Source organism: Pinus tabuliformis, chromosome Q (genome assembly GCF_031772625.1).
Source record: "Pinus tabuliformis cultivar Carrire ecotype Pingquan chromosome Q, CPIR1, whole genome shotgun sequence".
Classification (NCBI taxonomy): domain Eukaryota; kingdom Viridiplantae; phylum Streptophyta; class Pinopsida; order Pinales; family Pinaceae; genus Pinus; species Pinus tabuliformis.
The window spans coordinates 1240798616-1240815994 of record NC_142296.1 but is presented as its reverse complement, the minus strand read 5'-3'; the positions used below and the strand labels follow the sequence as shown (position 1 = coordinate 1240815994).

At 36.4% G+C, this 17379-nt stretch overlaps 1 protein-coding gene across 1 annotated transcript; it reads left to right on the top strand.

Moving 5' to 3' along the window:
• The first annotated feature begins 14354 nt into the window (after positions 1 to 14354).
• On the top strand, positions 14355 to 15703 carry LOC149224305 (receptor protein kinase TMK1-like). Its single transcript, XM_089383518.1, has 3 exons — positions 14355 to 14613; positions 14714 to 14850; positions 14895 to 15703. The coding sequence occupies exons 1-3, from the start codon at positions 14422 to 14424 to the stop codon at positions 15064 to 15066; spliced, it is 501 nt and encodes a 166-aa protein (XP_089239644.1). The 5' UTR covers positions 14355 to 14421; the 3' UTR covers positions 15067 to 15703.
• Positions 15704 to 17379: the final 1676 nt, after the last annotated feature.

Here is a 17379-nt window from a genome sequence, read left to right as displayed (position 1 = left end):
CGTTTAAGCTCTTTTCTTGGCTCGTAAAACTCAAATGAAAAGATCGCCGAGTATTTTTCCCTTTTGACTTGTTAAAGAGAATAAAATGGGGGGTTTGATTTCAACTCTTTTCCAACCTTTTAAACACGAAAAGATTGTTGATCTCCTTTCATTTTGAACTCGTTAAAGGATTGAAACATCATTTACCAAGTATATGTTTACCCCCTTTTCGGGTTGGGATAAACTATTTATGAAAAAGGTACTCCTTGAATGAGATGGTCAAGTGATTCTCTCAAGTATCGTTTTCTACCTTTTCGGGCTCGAGAGACACAAATGTACGAAAAGGGAACATGTGGAGTTTTCTTTTATGTGTCTTTTTCAAACTCTCTAAACATGAAAAAGATACCGAGTTACGCCTTTGTTGGACTCATTAAAGCATTAAACGACATCGGATTTGTCATCATGACAAATATGAGCTTCTCCTTCCTAGGGCTCTTTCAACTTACTAGGTCAGATTCGTCTGAAGGATGAACTTACAGTGCAAGCACATTCTATCCCCTTCAAGCTTGCAATAAAAAATAATTGGGGTACCTTCTAGAAATGGTGGGGGAAAATTGGAAATCCTATCAGTCGTGTCACAACTCACTATTGAACATGAAACTCTCTATTTCATGTCGAGTTGTGATATCCTCACTTCATCATTGAATTTCCTGGGTTGGGCCTTTCACTTGACCTTCCATTCGATCTCTACCATGTCATCATGACCACTAATCCCATGGATCCAAAAGCTACCAAACTTCAGAATTGTGTCGCCAATATGTTCAAGAGTTAGTCCCTCTACAATTACTCTTACTCCCGAGTCTTTGTACCATCTAAAATCACTTGCATCGCTTTGTCTCATGTCGATGATGTGGGATACATCATGGCCCTCCTTCGACACGGTCACTTCCTATCAAATTCAGCTCATTATCTAGGAAGATGACCGAGAGACTCCCTTCCAGTACCTTAGAGCCTGCATGCCCTAATGGCAAGTTCTTCGCATTCGATGACAAGTTAACATCATTAGCTTTCGATCAGGTGATTTCAAAGGTGTTCAACATCAGTTCCTTTATTCACATTCGATGAACTATGCTGCCAGTACCTTGAGAACCATTGTCATTATTGGTGGTTTCTCTCGCTCTTGTTAACAATTCACATCATTGATTGGTAATCAAGCAACTTCTTAGCATGTTTGAATGCAACACATTCATTCACATGTTAGGATTTGTACTTTGATCAGGTCATGTTGGAGCACAAGACCCTGGGCTCATATTACAAATGTCCAGGTTGTAAGGCGATGTGACATGATCATGTTGATATAAATGTCTGTTTCGAATGGATGGGTGCGACCATACCATGAGTTGTTATATGTGATTCTTCTCATTGCCGGATGGCTACAACCATACCTTGGTTTCATTATGATCCTCTCTATTGGATGGTTGTGCCCATGCCTTGGATCTATTTATATGATCATTCTATAGATGGTTGTGTCCATACCATGATTCATGTATCATTTGTTAGAGTTTTCAGTGATGTATATGTATCTATGCTTGCTTGCAAGTTCTATGACGATGGACTCCCCTTCCCCGCACGCATTTGTAAAGAATTTCACTCCTCACTCTAGTTTGGCCTTCATGCTTTTAGGGGCATCTGTTACACATCATTTTGTCACTGTTCCTTTACTCCCCATCCAAAATCCTAGAGGACCACTACAGTGAACCCACATGCTTTCCTCTCATGAAGAAACTCCCATTATGTCCCTCTTCATGAGCAAAACAATTCCCTTTTGCATCATTTCCCAAAAATCTTCTGTTTACCCCAGTTTACAAGACCAGCGCTAATGACCCGTGTCCTCCTCGTGCTGATATGTAGGGATTAAAACTGTCACCAGTGCCGATCAGATCGACTGAACCCTCTCTCAGTTGCATCGATCCTCTTTTAGAAATTTGTTTAAATATGGGGCCGAAGCTTCCAGCTCTAGAAGCGCCATAACGGAAGTTTGGTAAATGGTTAAATCGGATGGAGCCAAGGAGGTCAGTTTGGGCTCTTTTCCCCTATTAGGATGGAACAAACTCAAGAGATAAGGCCTTCTCCCATGAAGAGAGGAACCATCTCTCATCCATCCAAGCTATATAAACCTCTCTTTTTCCCCAGCAAAAGATATTTTGAGCTTGGAGTTAGAATAATCAACAAGACATCTATAACTTGAAGTTTTCTAGTGTATGTTTGAGGGAGAATAGTGTGCTTTGGTTTGATTTGAGATTAGAGGGAAATATGCCTTAAAACCTCTATTTTTAGGGTTGTCCATATAGTGCTAGCAGAAGTGTGGGAACCCGGATACGTCAAAGGAGACCAGCAATGTAAAGGCACCGATTGTAATCCCTTTTTGATTTATATAAATGCAACTATCAATTGATTTCCTACATGAAATGTCATTTTACATCTTTATGGCTTAGTGTTCCTTTACCTATTAAGTAGGCTAAACACAATATTGTATGTTATTACATTTGTTGTTTATTGTTGTTTGCTTGTTTTAGGTGTGCGAAGGGAGGAAATGAAAGATAGCTAGAGCAAGGAAGTAGGATCATCACCAAGCGAAATAGCATTCTAAGAGGTAGGCCCTCTTAATTGATTCTAGCTTAAGGAGATCTTCCATAGATTGCTTGTTTGTGACTAGACCCACTCTCTTGAGCTAGAGGAATTGTTTGTGTCCACACTTAGAATTTACCTGCATCACAATGACTTTTTTAGAGAGTGCTTTGTGCTTGTAGCTTTCCATAGGTTATTTGAGTCTTTAATTTTTATTTATATATAAAGGTGGCTCATCGACTAGTTTGTCAATCTAGAAGGCTTGTGGGATTTCATCTGCGAGTGTCGAGCCTTCACCTAGAAGGCTTAGGACTAATTTTGTCGGTTCTTTTGAACTAGTACAATCTAACACAATGGAGACAAATCCTTCATTGTTGGCTTTTATTTCATAGGGAGAACCTAGTCTAGTCCATAATCTGGCTGGAAACGCTCTATTTCTTGTTAGAGTACTCTTCCATTTGGAAGACGAAGTAGAAATTAAAGATGTTTCAGAGTCCCTTACGACTCCTATGGAACCTCTTCCTTCTCATATTTCTTACGTTGTATCACATGTGGGTACGATGACTCATAGACTGACTAGCCCTGATCACTCTCCTTATTTCTTCTTAATGGCCAATGTTAGTGGCACAAGTATGGTTGTCGATATGGATGGTATTCATACTACTTCAGTTATGGGAGGAGGTATTATTGCCATCTCTACTATGAAACCTAGCACGGTAGTTGTTGGCTCTATGTCCATCCTGAGTTTGGGGGGGGCACCCAATATTCTTCTCCTTTCACTTGTTCTTATCCTTTTGGAATTACATCTAGTGGGATTCCATCAGTTTCATCAAATTTGCCTTATGTTTATTTTGTAACTATGGCTTCAATGGCTAGTGCTCCAACATCTATACAAGTTTTTTCACTTGGAAGTGGACATGTTCCTCCTTCTAATCGATCATTGAATGTAGGATCAATGCCTTTCTCTGGATATGCTCAAAATGGTAATCCTTTTCAAGGGAGCCAGGGATTGGTATATCCTTATGTTAGTGGTTTTGGGTCTAAGAATATAACTTGTTTATTTGGTCAGTAAGGGAGTATTCCCTTCCCTACTGCTAGTACTTCATAGGTTTTTCCTCCTTTGGCTAGTGCTTGGAACCCTTACCAAGGGCTCTCCCTTTCATATAATATTATCTTGGGACAAAGTCTTCCTATGACTCGTAATCCTGTAGTAGGAGGTGGATACCCTTTGTATACCCCTAGACTACAAGGTTTCCCTTATAGCTCAGTTTATTTTACGAGTAATCCTTGGCATCCTGGTGCCTCTCAAAATCCAATATACTCTTTTTCAAATGTTGGGAATTCCACTCTTAGAGCTTGGAATTATGTAGTCTCTCCATAGTTACCATTCCTATAAACCCTTAATTTTCTAGATATTTCAAAATTAACTAATGATCTAATTTGTTACAACCCAACATGGCCTTCAGTCCCTACCAAACTTCCATCTGATATACCAAAATTTAAAGGGAAGTATGGTGAAGATTCAGCTGCCCATGTAACCACTTTTCACTTATGGTGCTCATCAAAACCTTTGATTGATGATTCAATTAGATTGAGACTCTTTCAATGAACCTTAACTAGAAATGTAGCGAATCGAATTAAAGGGTGGGTTTTTTTCTATGTTTGGTGAGTTTGATACAATGTTTCTCAACCATTTTTAGTTGCATGTTTGTTATGATGACAAAACTGAACTTCTGGCCAATTTTGAGCAAGACAAGGCCACCCATATCTTTTACCACATTCAAGAGTGGTGCAAATGGAAAAGATTGATGAAGGCTTATATCCTTGATGAATTTCTTCTCGCATGGTTTTTGAAATCAATACAATCGGAGATATCTATTTATGTGTCACTTTTAGGAGTGTTCACAAAATAAAAGGTTATCTTTAGATCCCAACAATTAGAGCTTATTTATTCCCAGCCCAAAGTTCTCTTTAAGATTTTGTCTAGTGATCCTAGATCAAAAATTGATCTCACCAAACTAAAACCCGTCTCCCATACTGATGGAGTTGGAGGATCGATCGATAGTAATATGACTTTTTTGTTAAATCAATTATAGCGTTTGCCATTACAATCTACTTCTGTGAGGTAGACTATGTCATCAGTATATCCTCCTTCTCAACCTTTAGCGATTAATTTTTTTCAATCCTCAAATCCCAAAGGAAATAAATAATTCTATGGGAAGAAGAAAGGGCGTAGGAAAAATAAATATAAGGGAGGGAAGGGAAATGTGAATAAACCTAGTGAGGACAATGCTGAGGGAAAGAAAGATTCTAAAAAGAAAGTTCAATTCCCATGCAAGTTTTGCAGTGGGGATCATATTACTCATATTTTCCCCAAGATTCAAGATGCTTAGTGCTTGTTATCCCAACAAGGTTCTTCTAGTTCACAGAATATGCTTACTAACCCTTTTCCCCAAGGGCATCAATTACTTGTTGGCACAAATGTTAATAGTAGAGCCCCTATAGGGGGTAACCAGGAAAGGGAATCTACTTCAAATGTATATATGGTTGAGTATCATGTCTATATTTCAACTATAGCTCATGATTATAGAGAGCTAGAACCTTCTAAGGCTAAAACGACTTTTGATACTCAAGAACCTCTTCATATAGAGAGGCTCACAGTTGAACATGTACCTCGGATGCCGAAAGGCTCCTCAGAATAGTCAACTTATAATCCAAACGCTAGGGCTTCTCATAATTATTCCATGGTTGAATATTTATCTCATAGCCCCTATGCTATGTTAGTGGTATAGGTACTCCAGTTGTGTCCTGTTCAACGGAGTTCTTTCCTCACTGTGATCGGAGCATTTGAGCCAAAAAAATTCTCTGGTGATTACATTTGATATCTGAAATGTTTAAAAGAGACTCCCTCAACATATGGTTTTTCAAATTAAATCAATGTATCATAAGAAGACCATATTTTTAGTCATAGTTGATGAAGGGGCTTCCACATGTGTCATGTCTATGTCATTTTGGAAAGTTATCAGGTCCCTTGAAGTTGTTACCTTTCCTACTCTTTTAACCACATTCAATGGTCATTGTCATAGGCCTCATGAATTTTTCCTGCCTTCCCTATCTGTGTAGGGGGAAAGGTTGTTAATGTGGAAGTAGATATAGTCGATGCTAATATTGATTATAATCTTTTGTTGGGTCGAAACTAGGTTTATGTGATGGATGCCATAGTCTCATCTTTATTTCACATCCTATGTTTTCCTCATGAAGGGAGAATTGTTATGATAGATCAATTACCCTATTCTCCCAATGACCCAAATGCATTTACTGACCCCACTATCTCCTTGGTGAAGAACACGAAGTAGCCTATTGAGAATTTATGAGTTGGAATGTATTCCTCATTGATGGTTTCTATTGATCTTCCACCTCCTATTTCTCATATTAACGCCATCTCATTCTCTAGGATGATCCCTCGACACTATTCTTTTAGAACTCATTATTTTTCAGATCTTTGGCCCTTTCCCCCTCCTACAGCCACATTAGAAAAAGGGGAAGTGGATGGAATGGATTATCCAACATCTACAGCAAAAATTGCATATCAATCTATTGTTAATTCTGCATATTACAATGCCATCCTTGTTTCATCAAAGGATGTGGATGATGATGTGTAATTGGCCTGGACAATTAATTCCATTTTGGTTATGGATTTACTTGATTTCATTTTTCCATCTGAGGAGGAAATTATAGAAGCAATTACTGGCATAGAGAGATCGTAGGATGATTTGCATCATTGGTCCTATTTTCTCCCTCACTTGCATAAAGTTGAATCAAGTTTGTCTAGTCATCTTTCTCATGGAAGTGATGATAAAATTTTAAATACTTTGGCTCCAACACATATTTTTGTCAAAGGTAACATGGCTAATATTTCTGAAACTATTCCGATGAAAATTTCCAAGAATCCCAACATTATCAAAAATATCTTCATTGGAGTTGATTGTTTCCCTGAAGAGATTAAAATTTACATTGATCTCTTTAAAGAGTTTAGAGATGTATTTGCTTGGTATTATGAGGAAATTCTTGGGATTGATCCTAGTATAGTTCAGCATGAGATCAAGACTTATGAAAATGCAAATTTTGTGCATCAAAATATTCAATCGGTCAACCTTAGGAAAGTTGCGACTATCAAGGCAGAAGTAGAGAAACTGCTTAAAGCAGGTTTCATCTACCCTGTTCCTCTAACTGAATGGGTTTCAAATCTAATCCCTGTGGAAAAAAACAAGGAACAATCTGTGTATGCATCGATTTCAGGGATTTAAATAAGGCATGTCCAAAAAGAAATTTCCCCACTCCATTTATAGATCAGATTATTTATGAGTGTGCTAGAAATGAAATTTTTCCTTCATGGACAGATTTTATGGGTATATTCAAATAGAAATTCGTCCTCAAGATCAAAATAATATTGCATTTATTTGCCCTTGGGGTACATTTTCCTATAGGAAAATGTCATTTGGCATTAAAAATGCTAGATATACCTTTCAGCAGGCTATTTCATATGCCTTCCATGACGTCAAACATATAATAAAATCCAATTTGGATGATTTAGTTTCTCACTCTCGTAAGATAATGAAACATCCAAAACATCTTCATCTAATTTTTTAGATATGTTGTGATTATAAAATATGATTGAACCCTAATAAGTGTGTTTTCACTGTTACATTTGGTCATTTGTTGGGATTCATTGTTTCTAATAAAGGGATTCAAGTTGATTCTTTCAAAGGTGAGGAAATACTTTAGTTTCCTCCCCCATCTAATATTCATCAACTTCAAAGTCTCCAAGGAAAAGCCAATTTTTTAAGGAGGTTTATCGTGAACTACGCTAAGATCACAAAAGATTTTATGCGTTTACTTAAGAAATGAGTTCCATTTGTTTAGGATTAATGCACTCAAGGCTCATTCGATTCTTTGAAAAAAGGCATTGACCTCTGCTCCCTTTTCTTAGTCCACCTGATTGTAGAAGAGATTTCCTTTTGTACCTCACGGTGGTAGAATCAATCATCAGTATGGTTTTGGTTCAAGAAGATGATGCCCTTAGAGAACATGTATTTTATTATCTAAGTCATGGATTAGTCGGTCCTAAACTCCAATATTCTCATATTGATAAATTGGCTTTAGCAACAGTTCATGTTATTCAGTGACTCTGTCATTACATTTTTCTGAGAAAAACCTTTGTAGTAGCTGAGGTCAATCAATTTTAATTTGTCCTCAGTATGCCGGTGATTGGGGGGGATACAATAAATGGATTGTTATTTAATAAGAGTTTGATTTAGAATTCATGTCAGACAAATCAAATAAGTCCTTGGTTTTCCCAGAATTAATTTCAGAATTGCCTTGTGAGGGAGATGATACCTATGAAGAATCATTTCTAGATGACCATATTTTTCTTATCACCTCACAAGATCCTTGGTATGGAGACATCATTGTATATCTCCAGAATTTGAAGTTTCCTCAATATTTTTCTAAGGATGAACATTAAAAATTGCGTCACCTTTCTAAGAGTTATCTGATCATTGGTGATACTTTATATGGTTGCGGGGTTGATTCAATTATCATATTTTGTTTGACCTTAGAAGAAGTTCAGTCAGTTTTAAATGACCGCCACAGTGGGTATTGTTGAGGTCATTTGTCTAGGCTTGCAATATCTCATAAAATCTTGCATGAAAGGTATTGTTGGCCTTTGATTTTCAAATATTGTATTCAAGTGGTCAAAAAATTCCATCCTTTTCAAATCTATACATGAAAATGCACGCTCATCCAGCTCTATTTTTTCTTGTCATCACTGTCGCTCCATTTACTAAGTGGGGAATTTATTTTACAACTTGTAACCCGGCTTCAGCTAAGGGACACAAGTACATTATCGTAGCAGTAGACTACTTTATGAAGTGGTTCGAAGCTATGAAAACTTTTAATAATGATGGTGAGACGACCATTCTATTCCTTTTTAATCAAGTCATCTCATGTTTCAGTGTCCCTTAAGCGATTGTGATCATGGAAGTCACCTTCAGAATAAGATGGTGTTTGAGTTAGCTTTGGAATTGGGATTTCGGCAGGAGTATTTGTCTCCTTATTATCCTCAAGCTAATGGGTAAGTTGAATCCATGAATAAATCCCTTAAGAACATCCTACAAAGGACAATTAATCAAGCTAATTCCAACTGGCACATCATGATTTATACTGCATTATGGGCATATCAAATGTCTATTAAGACTGCCATGGGGTTCACTCCTTTTCAATTAGTGTATAGTTGAAATCAATCTTTCCTATAGAATGTGAGATTCCATCTCTTAAGTTGGCAGTCCAACTTCTTCCAGACACCTCAAGTCTTGAAGAGCACCTTTTCCATATGGAACATCTTGATGAACAACAATGTTATGCTACCACAATGAATGAATACAATAAGAAAAGAGTCAAAGCTTGATATGGTAAGTCTGTGCAACCTAGGGTTTCCTCTGAAGGTAACCTTGTCTTGGTCTATTACCAAGATAAAGACACCTTGGGGGTAGGAAAATTAAAACCTATGTGGTATGCTCATTTCATTGTTAAAAGGGTCTTGAAGAAGGGTGCTTATGAGTTGGTTGATTTTGAAGGGAATGTGTATGCTTAGGCCTTTGCCTAGAATTTTCTTTATTTTTTTAAATATTGTACATAGTTTTAGTTTATGTCTATGAGTGTTAATGTGACGATGGTGTTTTCGATATGCTTTGGTAGGTTTTGATGGGTGATTCAGTGTATTTAGGATTCATAGATGGTGCTAGTAGATATACTCAGAATTTAGCTTCTGGTGCTTGGGTAATAAATTATCCATTTGGTTAGTTGTCGGTTGCAAGAGGCATGTATATTGGTCCCACTTCTAATAGTATGGTTAAATAAAACGTCCTTATTAATTTACTTTCTGTAGCAATATCTTATGGTATTGAATCATTGGTGGTTAACTTGGACTCATAATTGGTTGTGTCTCAATTAAATAATATTTATCATGTGAGGGATCCTTTATTACATCGTCAATTTCTGAGAGTGATATTATTACAAAGATCATTTAATTTTATTACTTTCATTCACATTCCATGATCAAATAATGTATTTGTTGATTCTATAGTTAACCAAGCATTGGATTGGCATATCAACCATTCATCAAAAAAATTAAACAATCATCTATATATATATGATGAAGTCATCAGGAAATCTCTCTGTATATAAATAGATAAGTGTCAAAATATTACAAAATGTGGAAAAATGTCCTACAAACTTAGGGCTCAAGCCCAACCATCTCCATAACAAGAAAAATAAATTTATCTAAAATTTAAGTCTAAGGGCCACACCCTAGATGATCATCTCAGTAGAAGATGATGGAATTTTCCACCTTTCGGAAGAGTCACACCCACTCTCATTGTACGCCAACAATCCATCTTTGTATAGCCTCGGGAAGATCCTCTATCATTGTCATTGGAACTTGGTGAGTTAGACTCTCCAAGTTCCTCTGTACTATATGGAGGATCCTCTCAAACTCAGTTGTTTCTCTCTCCATGTCTTTGTCGCGAAGCCTATGCATTGGAAGACCCTCAAGTCTCACTAGTCCCACCTATGCATCATGAGCATTTAATGTTGTTAGGATTTTTGTTTTGAAAAAAAAAAAAAACTTTAAATTTCTTGAGATTATCTTTAAAATCCAAAAAAAAAAAAATGTTAAAAACTTAAAAAAACATACCAATGTTTCCCCATGCAGCTCCCTCAGGAAGTACTAACTTCAAGTTCTCTCGAAAGTCTAGTCCTACATACGGGAAATCATTTATGACCACGGCTTGTTGCTCCCACCACTAGAAGAACTCATCATCAAAAGGTTTCCTGGGTGACTTCTCCTCTACCAAGTCTCTTGATCATTTTTTCCCATCTGTTCATCCTTGGATCTATAGGACTGTTGATGGCAAATGCTACTCTAGGTCATAGAGTAGGAATCCGCTCAAAAAAAATGACAAGAGAATGGTACCATAATCGAATTTCTTTTTCTTCCCTATCTAACTGATGCAAGTTGCTTCTTCATATTGACAAGCGTTGTACACCAATCATACACTACTATTTTCAAGAATTCCACTGCTAGAAACATAAGTGGTCATGAGGCCTGGTGTAACGAAGTTGAGCCTAATATCCTAGAAATGGTGAAAAGGATGACCTTGATAGGAAGACTTGTAATTTATTTTATCAGGACTTGTGAACCAACTTTGTTAGTTTCTGGTGCACAATATACAACAATATAATCATTAATATTAAGGTCTCCATTGGCCTTGCCTTTTAGATTGACTTCTTCTCCCCTTCAAGAGAGACCTGTAATGAAGTAGATGTCTTCCACTTCAATTTGCAAAGGCATTGAGTCTATGATGAATTTCTCTTGCTCTGGGTCCCAATAATTAATCAACATCTCCAATAATTGAGTTTGAGCTCTCATATTTGGCATCATGAAGAATTTGAGCAAACCATAATTTCTCAATCCATCCAATGATTCTTGATCTTCTAAGACTTCATTATCCACATCATTGTGTTCTCTCTCTCTCCAAATTATTAGCATCCTGAAAAAATTGAGTGATTTCATCAAGTAGAATTTGATTATGAACTTAACTTTTCATGTATGTAGCTTTTGTAAGATATAGTCACATATATACATGACTTTCCCTTTAGCAGCTTGTGCATAGGGCTTTCTATACGTGACCTAATAGTTCTAGACCCTCATATACATAGATTTTGTTTTAAAAGTTAAAAAATATGCTCAAAAATTCATATAATCTATCAATTTTTTTATCTAAATGGAAGAGTTTAGGGTTATGAATTAACTAGAGTTCGCGGTTTCCAGATTCGTTGGTGGAATTGATTGGATTGGCTTGCTCAAATTTTCTCCAAAAGCTCTCTCCTCAACGCTTGGATGGTAAGAATGAAATTGGGTGAGATCAAAACTTCATTTTGTAGTTAAACTTAAGCCCGCTTTCCTAAAGTTCATTTTTAACTTTTTTATTTTATTTTTATGAATTTTTGTCCTTTGCTTGAAGTTTCGGGAAGGGCCTTTTTTTGGGTAATGAATATTCTCTTATCACTTAGTGATGTTTTCATGTTGTTTCAATTTGGTGCAGCAGCTCTAACCATGGGTCTCCACAAAAACAATAAAACTCAACACAAGATAATACCAAACATATGCAAATAAAACTTTTCGTCATATTATTAATTAATCAATAAATTATCTACAGGAGAAATCATGGCCTATTCATGGCCTCTCACTCACTCACACCCACTCACACACTTCTACCTCTTACATGCCTCTTAGGCTCTCCTCAATTTATACAAATGGATTAGAACCCAAGTAGGTTTTAGATCCCTCAAAAAACTCCAACAATATCTCTCTTGATCCCTAAAATCTCTCATCTAAGTCATTATCCCTAAGTAAGAGCTAACTAATCCATAATCCTCTCAAACCTTCCACAATACTCTCAAATCTTCTCCTATTTACAATAATATTCATTCTCTCTTAAAACTATTAAAAATGTACATTAATTAATTAAATCCTACTTTACAAACTAACTCCTCTAGTAAAGGATTGACCCAGGTTAGACGCTTCTGTATCAGACTCCCCAGGTAAAAGAAAATCATGGTCTCCCAACCATTAATCTTCAATTGATGATAAAACTCCATCTGGATCCCAAACCTTAAATTGTAATTGTCCAAATTCTATGCATCTTTCTTGTTGTTGTATGTCTGTTATCTTCTGGTTCATTTTCATTTCTTCATTCAGTTTCAAATTCTAATTGATCACCCCTTTTGCTATTATTTGTGTCCATCTGGACTGTGACATCATCAATTTCCATAGTTCTTCAATCACAGAATCAATTTCTGCTTTCTCATGGAATCCTTTTGGCTTAGCAACTTGCTTGAGATCTTTCCTAAGATCCTTTCTCTGCTGCAATTTTTCACATTCATTTTTAATTTGTTGGTTTCTCTTTTCAACTTTTTCTGCCATCCATACATCTTTCTCTTCAATTTCCATTTGCTGCTTCTTATCTTCAAATTTACTTTCAGGAAGTAAATTGCCTGTCATATTTTTGACTGCATAGTCATCCACCTATTCTTCTTTGTTAGCCAGTACATCAGAAACTTGAAAACTAACACATATCTCTATCCCAATTAAATCTTTAGACACTCCCTCATTTCTGACTGCAGTTACACTCTCATACTCCTATTATTTTAGTAGATACTCCAACAACTCAATTTCTCTGACACCTCACAAGTACTTCATCATGATGTTATTTATAGTCTTCAATATGTTCTTATTTTTTCTTAACGTCTTTCAGTAGATGCCCTTCCTCATCTAAGAGGTTTTCTTCATCATATTTTACTTCAAGATCTTCACCTGTCCTAAAGACATCTTCAAAAGGTTGCCTATCTCCTGCAATACCTGCAATCATACACAAATTGTCAGTTTTAAAAACATAAGACCTTGCGGTCTCAATTGATGCTTCAGCCACCAGGTCTTCTTGTTGCTCTGAATCCTTCATATGATTTAGAAGATTCTCTATAGATTTCTCATCTGTATCTTCATTACTTTCAAAAAGCAATGGGCCATGTTCTAGTTCACATACCAAAACTTCATTTACTCTGAGTAACTCTTCCTTTAGTTGAGCATTCAATCTACACTCCCACTTCACTTGCAATCTATGCCATTTGACTTTTCTTTTCATAATCCATCCATGTCTCTGTCTTTGTAATACCTCTAGCAACACGTCAAGTCATACCTTTAATTCAACAATCTCTTTCTCGTCATCACCAATGCCAATTTCTATGGCATTATCATGTCCTTTCTCTAGAATTTGCATCTTTTGTCATGAACTTCACCTTGTTCACTGTAACCTGCAATTTTACCAAGTTAACTCCTCTGAACTTGGTCAATGGTTCCTTTCACTTGAACCTTACTTGTGAGCACACCTTGCTCCTCTTCAAACAACAACTGAAGTAACTCTTCAACACTTTGACGAGACTTTGGGTGTCGAGCTCTGTCGATCATGCATCCATTACATTCAAAGACTCAAACTTTTTGACTTAACTCGACTTAACGTTTTGACCCAGACTCTTAATTTAACCTTAACTTTTACATCAATTCTGCATTAATAGACCTTGGGTGTTGAGTACGACAAAAAATGAACCCTTTTTACAAATATTTCTTGAACTCTCAACTCATCCACTTATCACTCCAAAAACCATTACCAAAACAAACAAAAATCAACATTATCACTCCATTACAAAAACTTCATGTTATTTCCCTTTTAAAATTTCCATTAATTTTTAATAAAAACATTTATCACTCCTAACTTTCCATAACTCTCACTTTCACATTAATGCATTCACTCTTATACCTTCATAAAATCTCCATAAAATGCCTTTACATACCCTATCCTTTTCTTTTACTAACTTTATGATGCATTAAAATATTTTAATGAACTTAATAAAATCACTTAAAAGTGATCCAACGTTGTTTTTCGAAGGATGTAAATGCATAAAATAAAAGACCCACCATAAAAGGTAATTCGTTGTTAATTACATCGTAAGGCATTCCCCTCTGAAATCAACTTTGCTCTCTGCCGTACGTGTCATTACTTTGCACCATTAGATGATATGTTAGACGATTGAGCCATTTTGAGTCGTTAAATTATGTTGAGTAGCTGCAACTCCTTAACTGCCTGAGCAGCGCATCGGCTTCGTCTCCTTGGGTACTGTATCGACGGCGGGGAGAAGATGCTGGTGTACGAGTATATGCCCCAGGGGCCGCTGAGTCTGCATCTGTTTGAATGGGCGGCGGCCAGGCTGAACCCGTTAGAATGGAAACAGAGGCTTAGCATTGCCCTCGATGTCGCCCACGGAGTTGAGTACCTGCACAGCCTGACGAGCTTCATTCACAGGTCTCTCCAATCGGCTATCGAAATGAAGGTATATTTATATCAATTAATCTTTTGCAGATTCGTGTTGGGGTTAATGATTTGAAATATTTTATATCAAATTCATGGTTAACCATAATTTGGATTTGCAGAAAATAGTGTTGAAATCGACTATGGAAGATGAGAGAAGCAAGAGAAGAGCCATGAAGGCCGTTGCAGAAACCGGAGGCACGAATGTGCATTGCCTGCTTCCGCCACAATATTTTATTACCATTTACAATATATTTAGGTATGTGATTTACGCTTACTAATGTTGCCCATGTTCTGTTTCAGTGGTCTCCGTTTCTGTGGACATGAAAGAGGGAAAGATAACTGTGGTTGGAGAAGCAGATCCTGTGTGGCTCGCAACAAAGCTGAGGAAAATAGGGTTCAGGGCAGAGTTAGTAAGCGTGGGTCCTGCCAAAGAAGAAAAGAAGGAAGACAAAAAGAGCTGATAATTTGTTAACAGCTTCAAGCCCAATTCTATGTTTTATATAATTCTCATAGCCAGAGTCTGGTAGGCACCTCTCATTCCATGGTGAGAGTTGGGTTTTAAAGGTGTATGTAGGATATTTTATTGGTTAAGTTTTATATATTTCTCACCACCACAGGGACTTGCGCTCAAAAGGTGTATACATATATTTCCATTTTGTAAAGAAAAACGGAATTTGGCATTTCAGTGATCTCTCTGAGATTGGTCCTTCAAAATTTCTTAGATTAATTCCTGACATATTAATATGTATGCTAAAGTTGAATTAGGCACTGTTAAAATCCCATCATCGAATCAAATTTGCATTGTACAGCTTCCCGGGTGTATGATACAGTTGAAATCAGGCAACGGGCCGTCAAAAGGACCCACCAAATAACATCATATTGTATGGCTTGCAGTGAAGCGTAGCTTTTTAAAAGTTAAAATTCATTGATGTTTCAGTATGTTACTTTGTAAAGATAAATATATCGAAGGTTAGGTATATTCGTGTTTCGTTATAATGGGCATGAATGAATAGCATATAGTTTTTAACGGTCTGTTCTCATATAAATATTGAGAAATGTGATAGCTTCCCATAATGCTATTATTTGGATTTTGTGGGATATTGTAAGAAAACATAGAATTGGAAATTTTGATTCTTATGGAACTCAATTAACTAGATTTCGTTCCAGTATATTCCCTGTTCCAGGAACGCCTAGGTTGATATCTTTTCAAAGGATGGTCTTCGCATGCTGCCAGGTCTGTGCTCATTAACAGTCATGCATGATAGTATCTCTTTCCTCATTCAAGATTTCAGTATCAATGGAATGTGACTCTCATCCACGGCAAGGCTGCGAGCTCACTGAGCTTCTGTCTCTATATGAATGTGTATTATCATATAATCCTTAGTTTGTTTTTTGGTTCTTCTGGGGCAAAATGTTTTTGTATCAAATAGGATATGTAGATATGGTTATGTTTCTGTTTTAAAATTTGATGAACTGGAAAAATCTGTCCTTATATATAATATCTGTTTCTGGGCATCTCTTTTACCCTTAAAAATTTGCTATGTATTATAGATCTTTATATTTTCTTAATATAAATCCATACTGGTTTTTTTGATATGGAAAAAAAATCCCTGAACAAATACCATGCATCAAATTCATATAATACTTGTTGGGTTGAGAAAAGTTTGCACATCACATCCATATTAAGTTTTCGTAATCAAATCAACTTTGATTTAAAATTGTAAAAGTTGAAAACGATTCAACATTTTTAAAATATGGCAGTCGTTAAGTGCGACATTTCACAAAACACATCTACAAATCAACCTTTCTTGTAATCATGGTACGACACGCGTCAAATCTAAAAACAGAGATCCGTTCCTCATACGACACACCCATCAAATCTCAAAAATAAAGATGCCTCATGAATGCGTGGTGGGTCAGGGACCCATTATTAGCTTCTGATAAGGTAGTATTTCGACCATTCATTCCGTTAGAAGATTTAACATATATATAATATTATTAAAACAATTATTTCTCATACATTTAATTGTTGGCTCTTAGTTAATAGTTGTGGAGAAGGATAATGCGGCACTTCTTTTGTGTTTCGTGGCATGTGGTTAAATTTAGCAATGTGTTTTATAGGTTTTGGTGTTACAGTAATCGTGACTCCAACAAGTGGTATTAGAGAGGAGAGATTGTTGGCTCCCTCTTAATGGTGGTGTAGAAAAATAATCCAACACTCCCGTGTGTTTCGTGGCATGTAATTAAATCTAACAATATATATGTTTACTAACACCTACTAATTTTAGTGTAATGGTAATCATGACTCTAACATTAACTATATCATAATTAACTAATAGTTCAATCTACCTCATTTCGATGAATAACCCCTGGATACAAATGTTTCCACTATGATTGCAGTGGCTTCGTTTCTATTCGGACATAACATTTTAACTCCATTGTCGAGACTCGAGACCTTCAAATAGTAGCACAAGAACTCGCACTCATATGCATGATGTGAATCTACGCATTTAATTATATGTAACAACAGTTTTCCCACACCCAAATTCCTCCATGTTGGGCTCGCTATGCCAAATTCTAGAGTTGAGTCTTTTACTTTGAGAAAGCATAGTTACTCAATTTGAATTCCATTTAATATATAGATTTTTTTTAATCAGTGTGGACTATAAAATAAATTTCTAGACTCAATTATAATTACGCCGTAAGGCGTTCCCCTCTGAAATCAACTTTTCTCTCTGCCTACGTGTCATTACTTTGCACCATTAGATGATATGTTAGACGATTG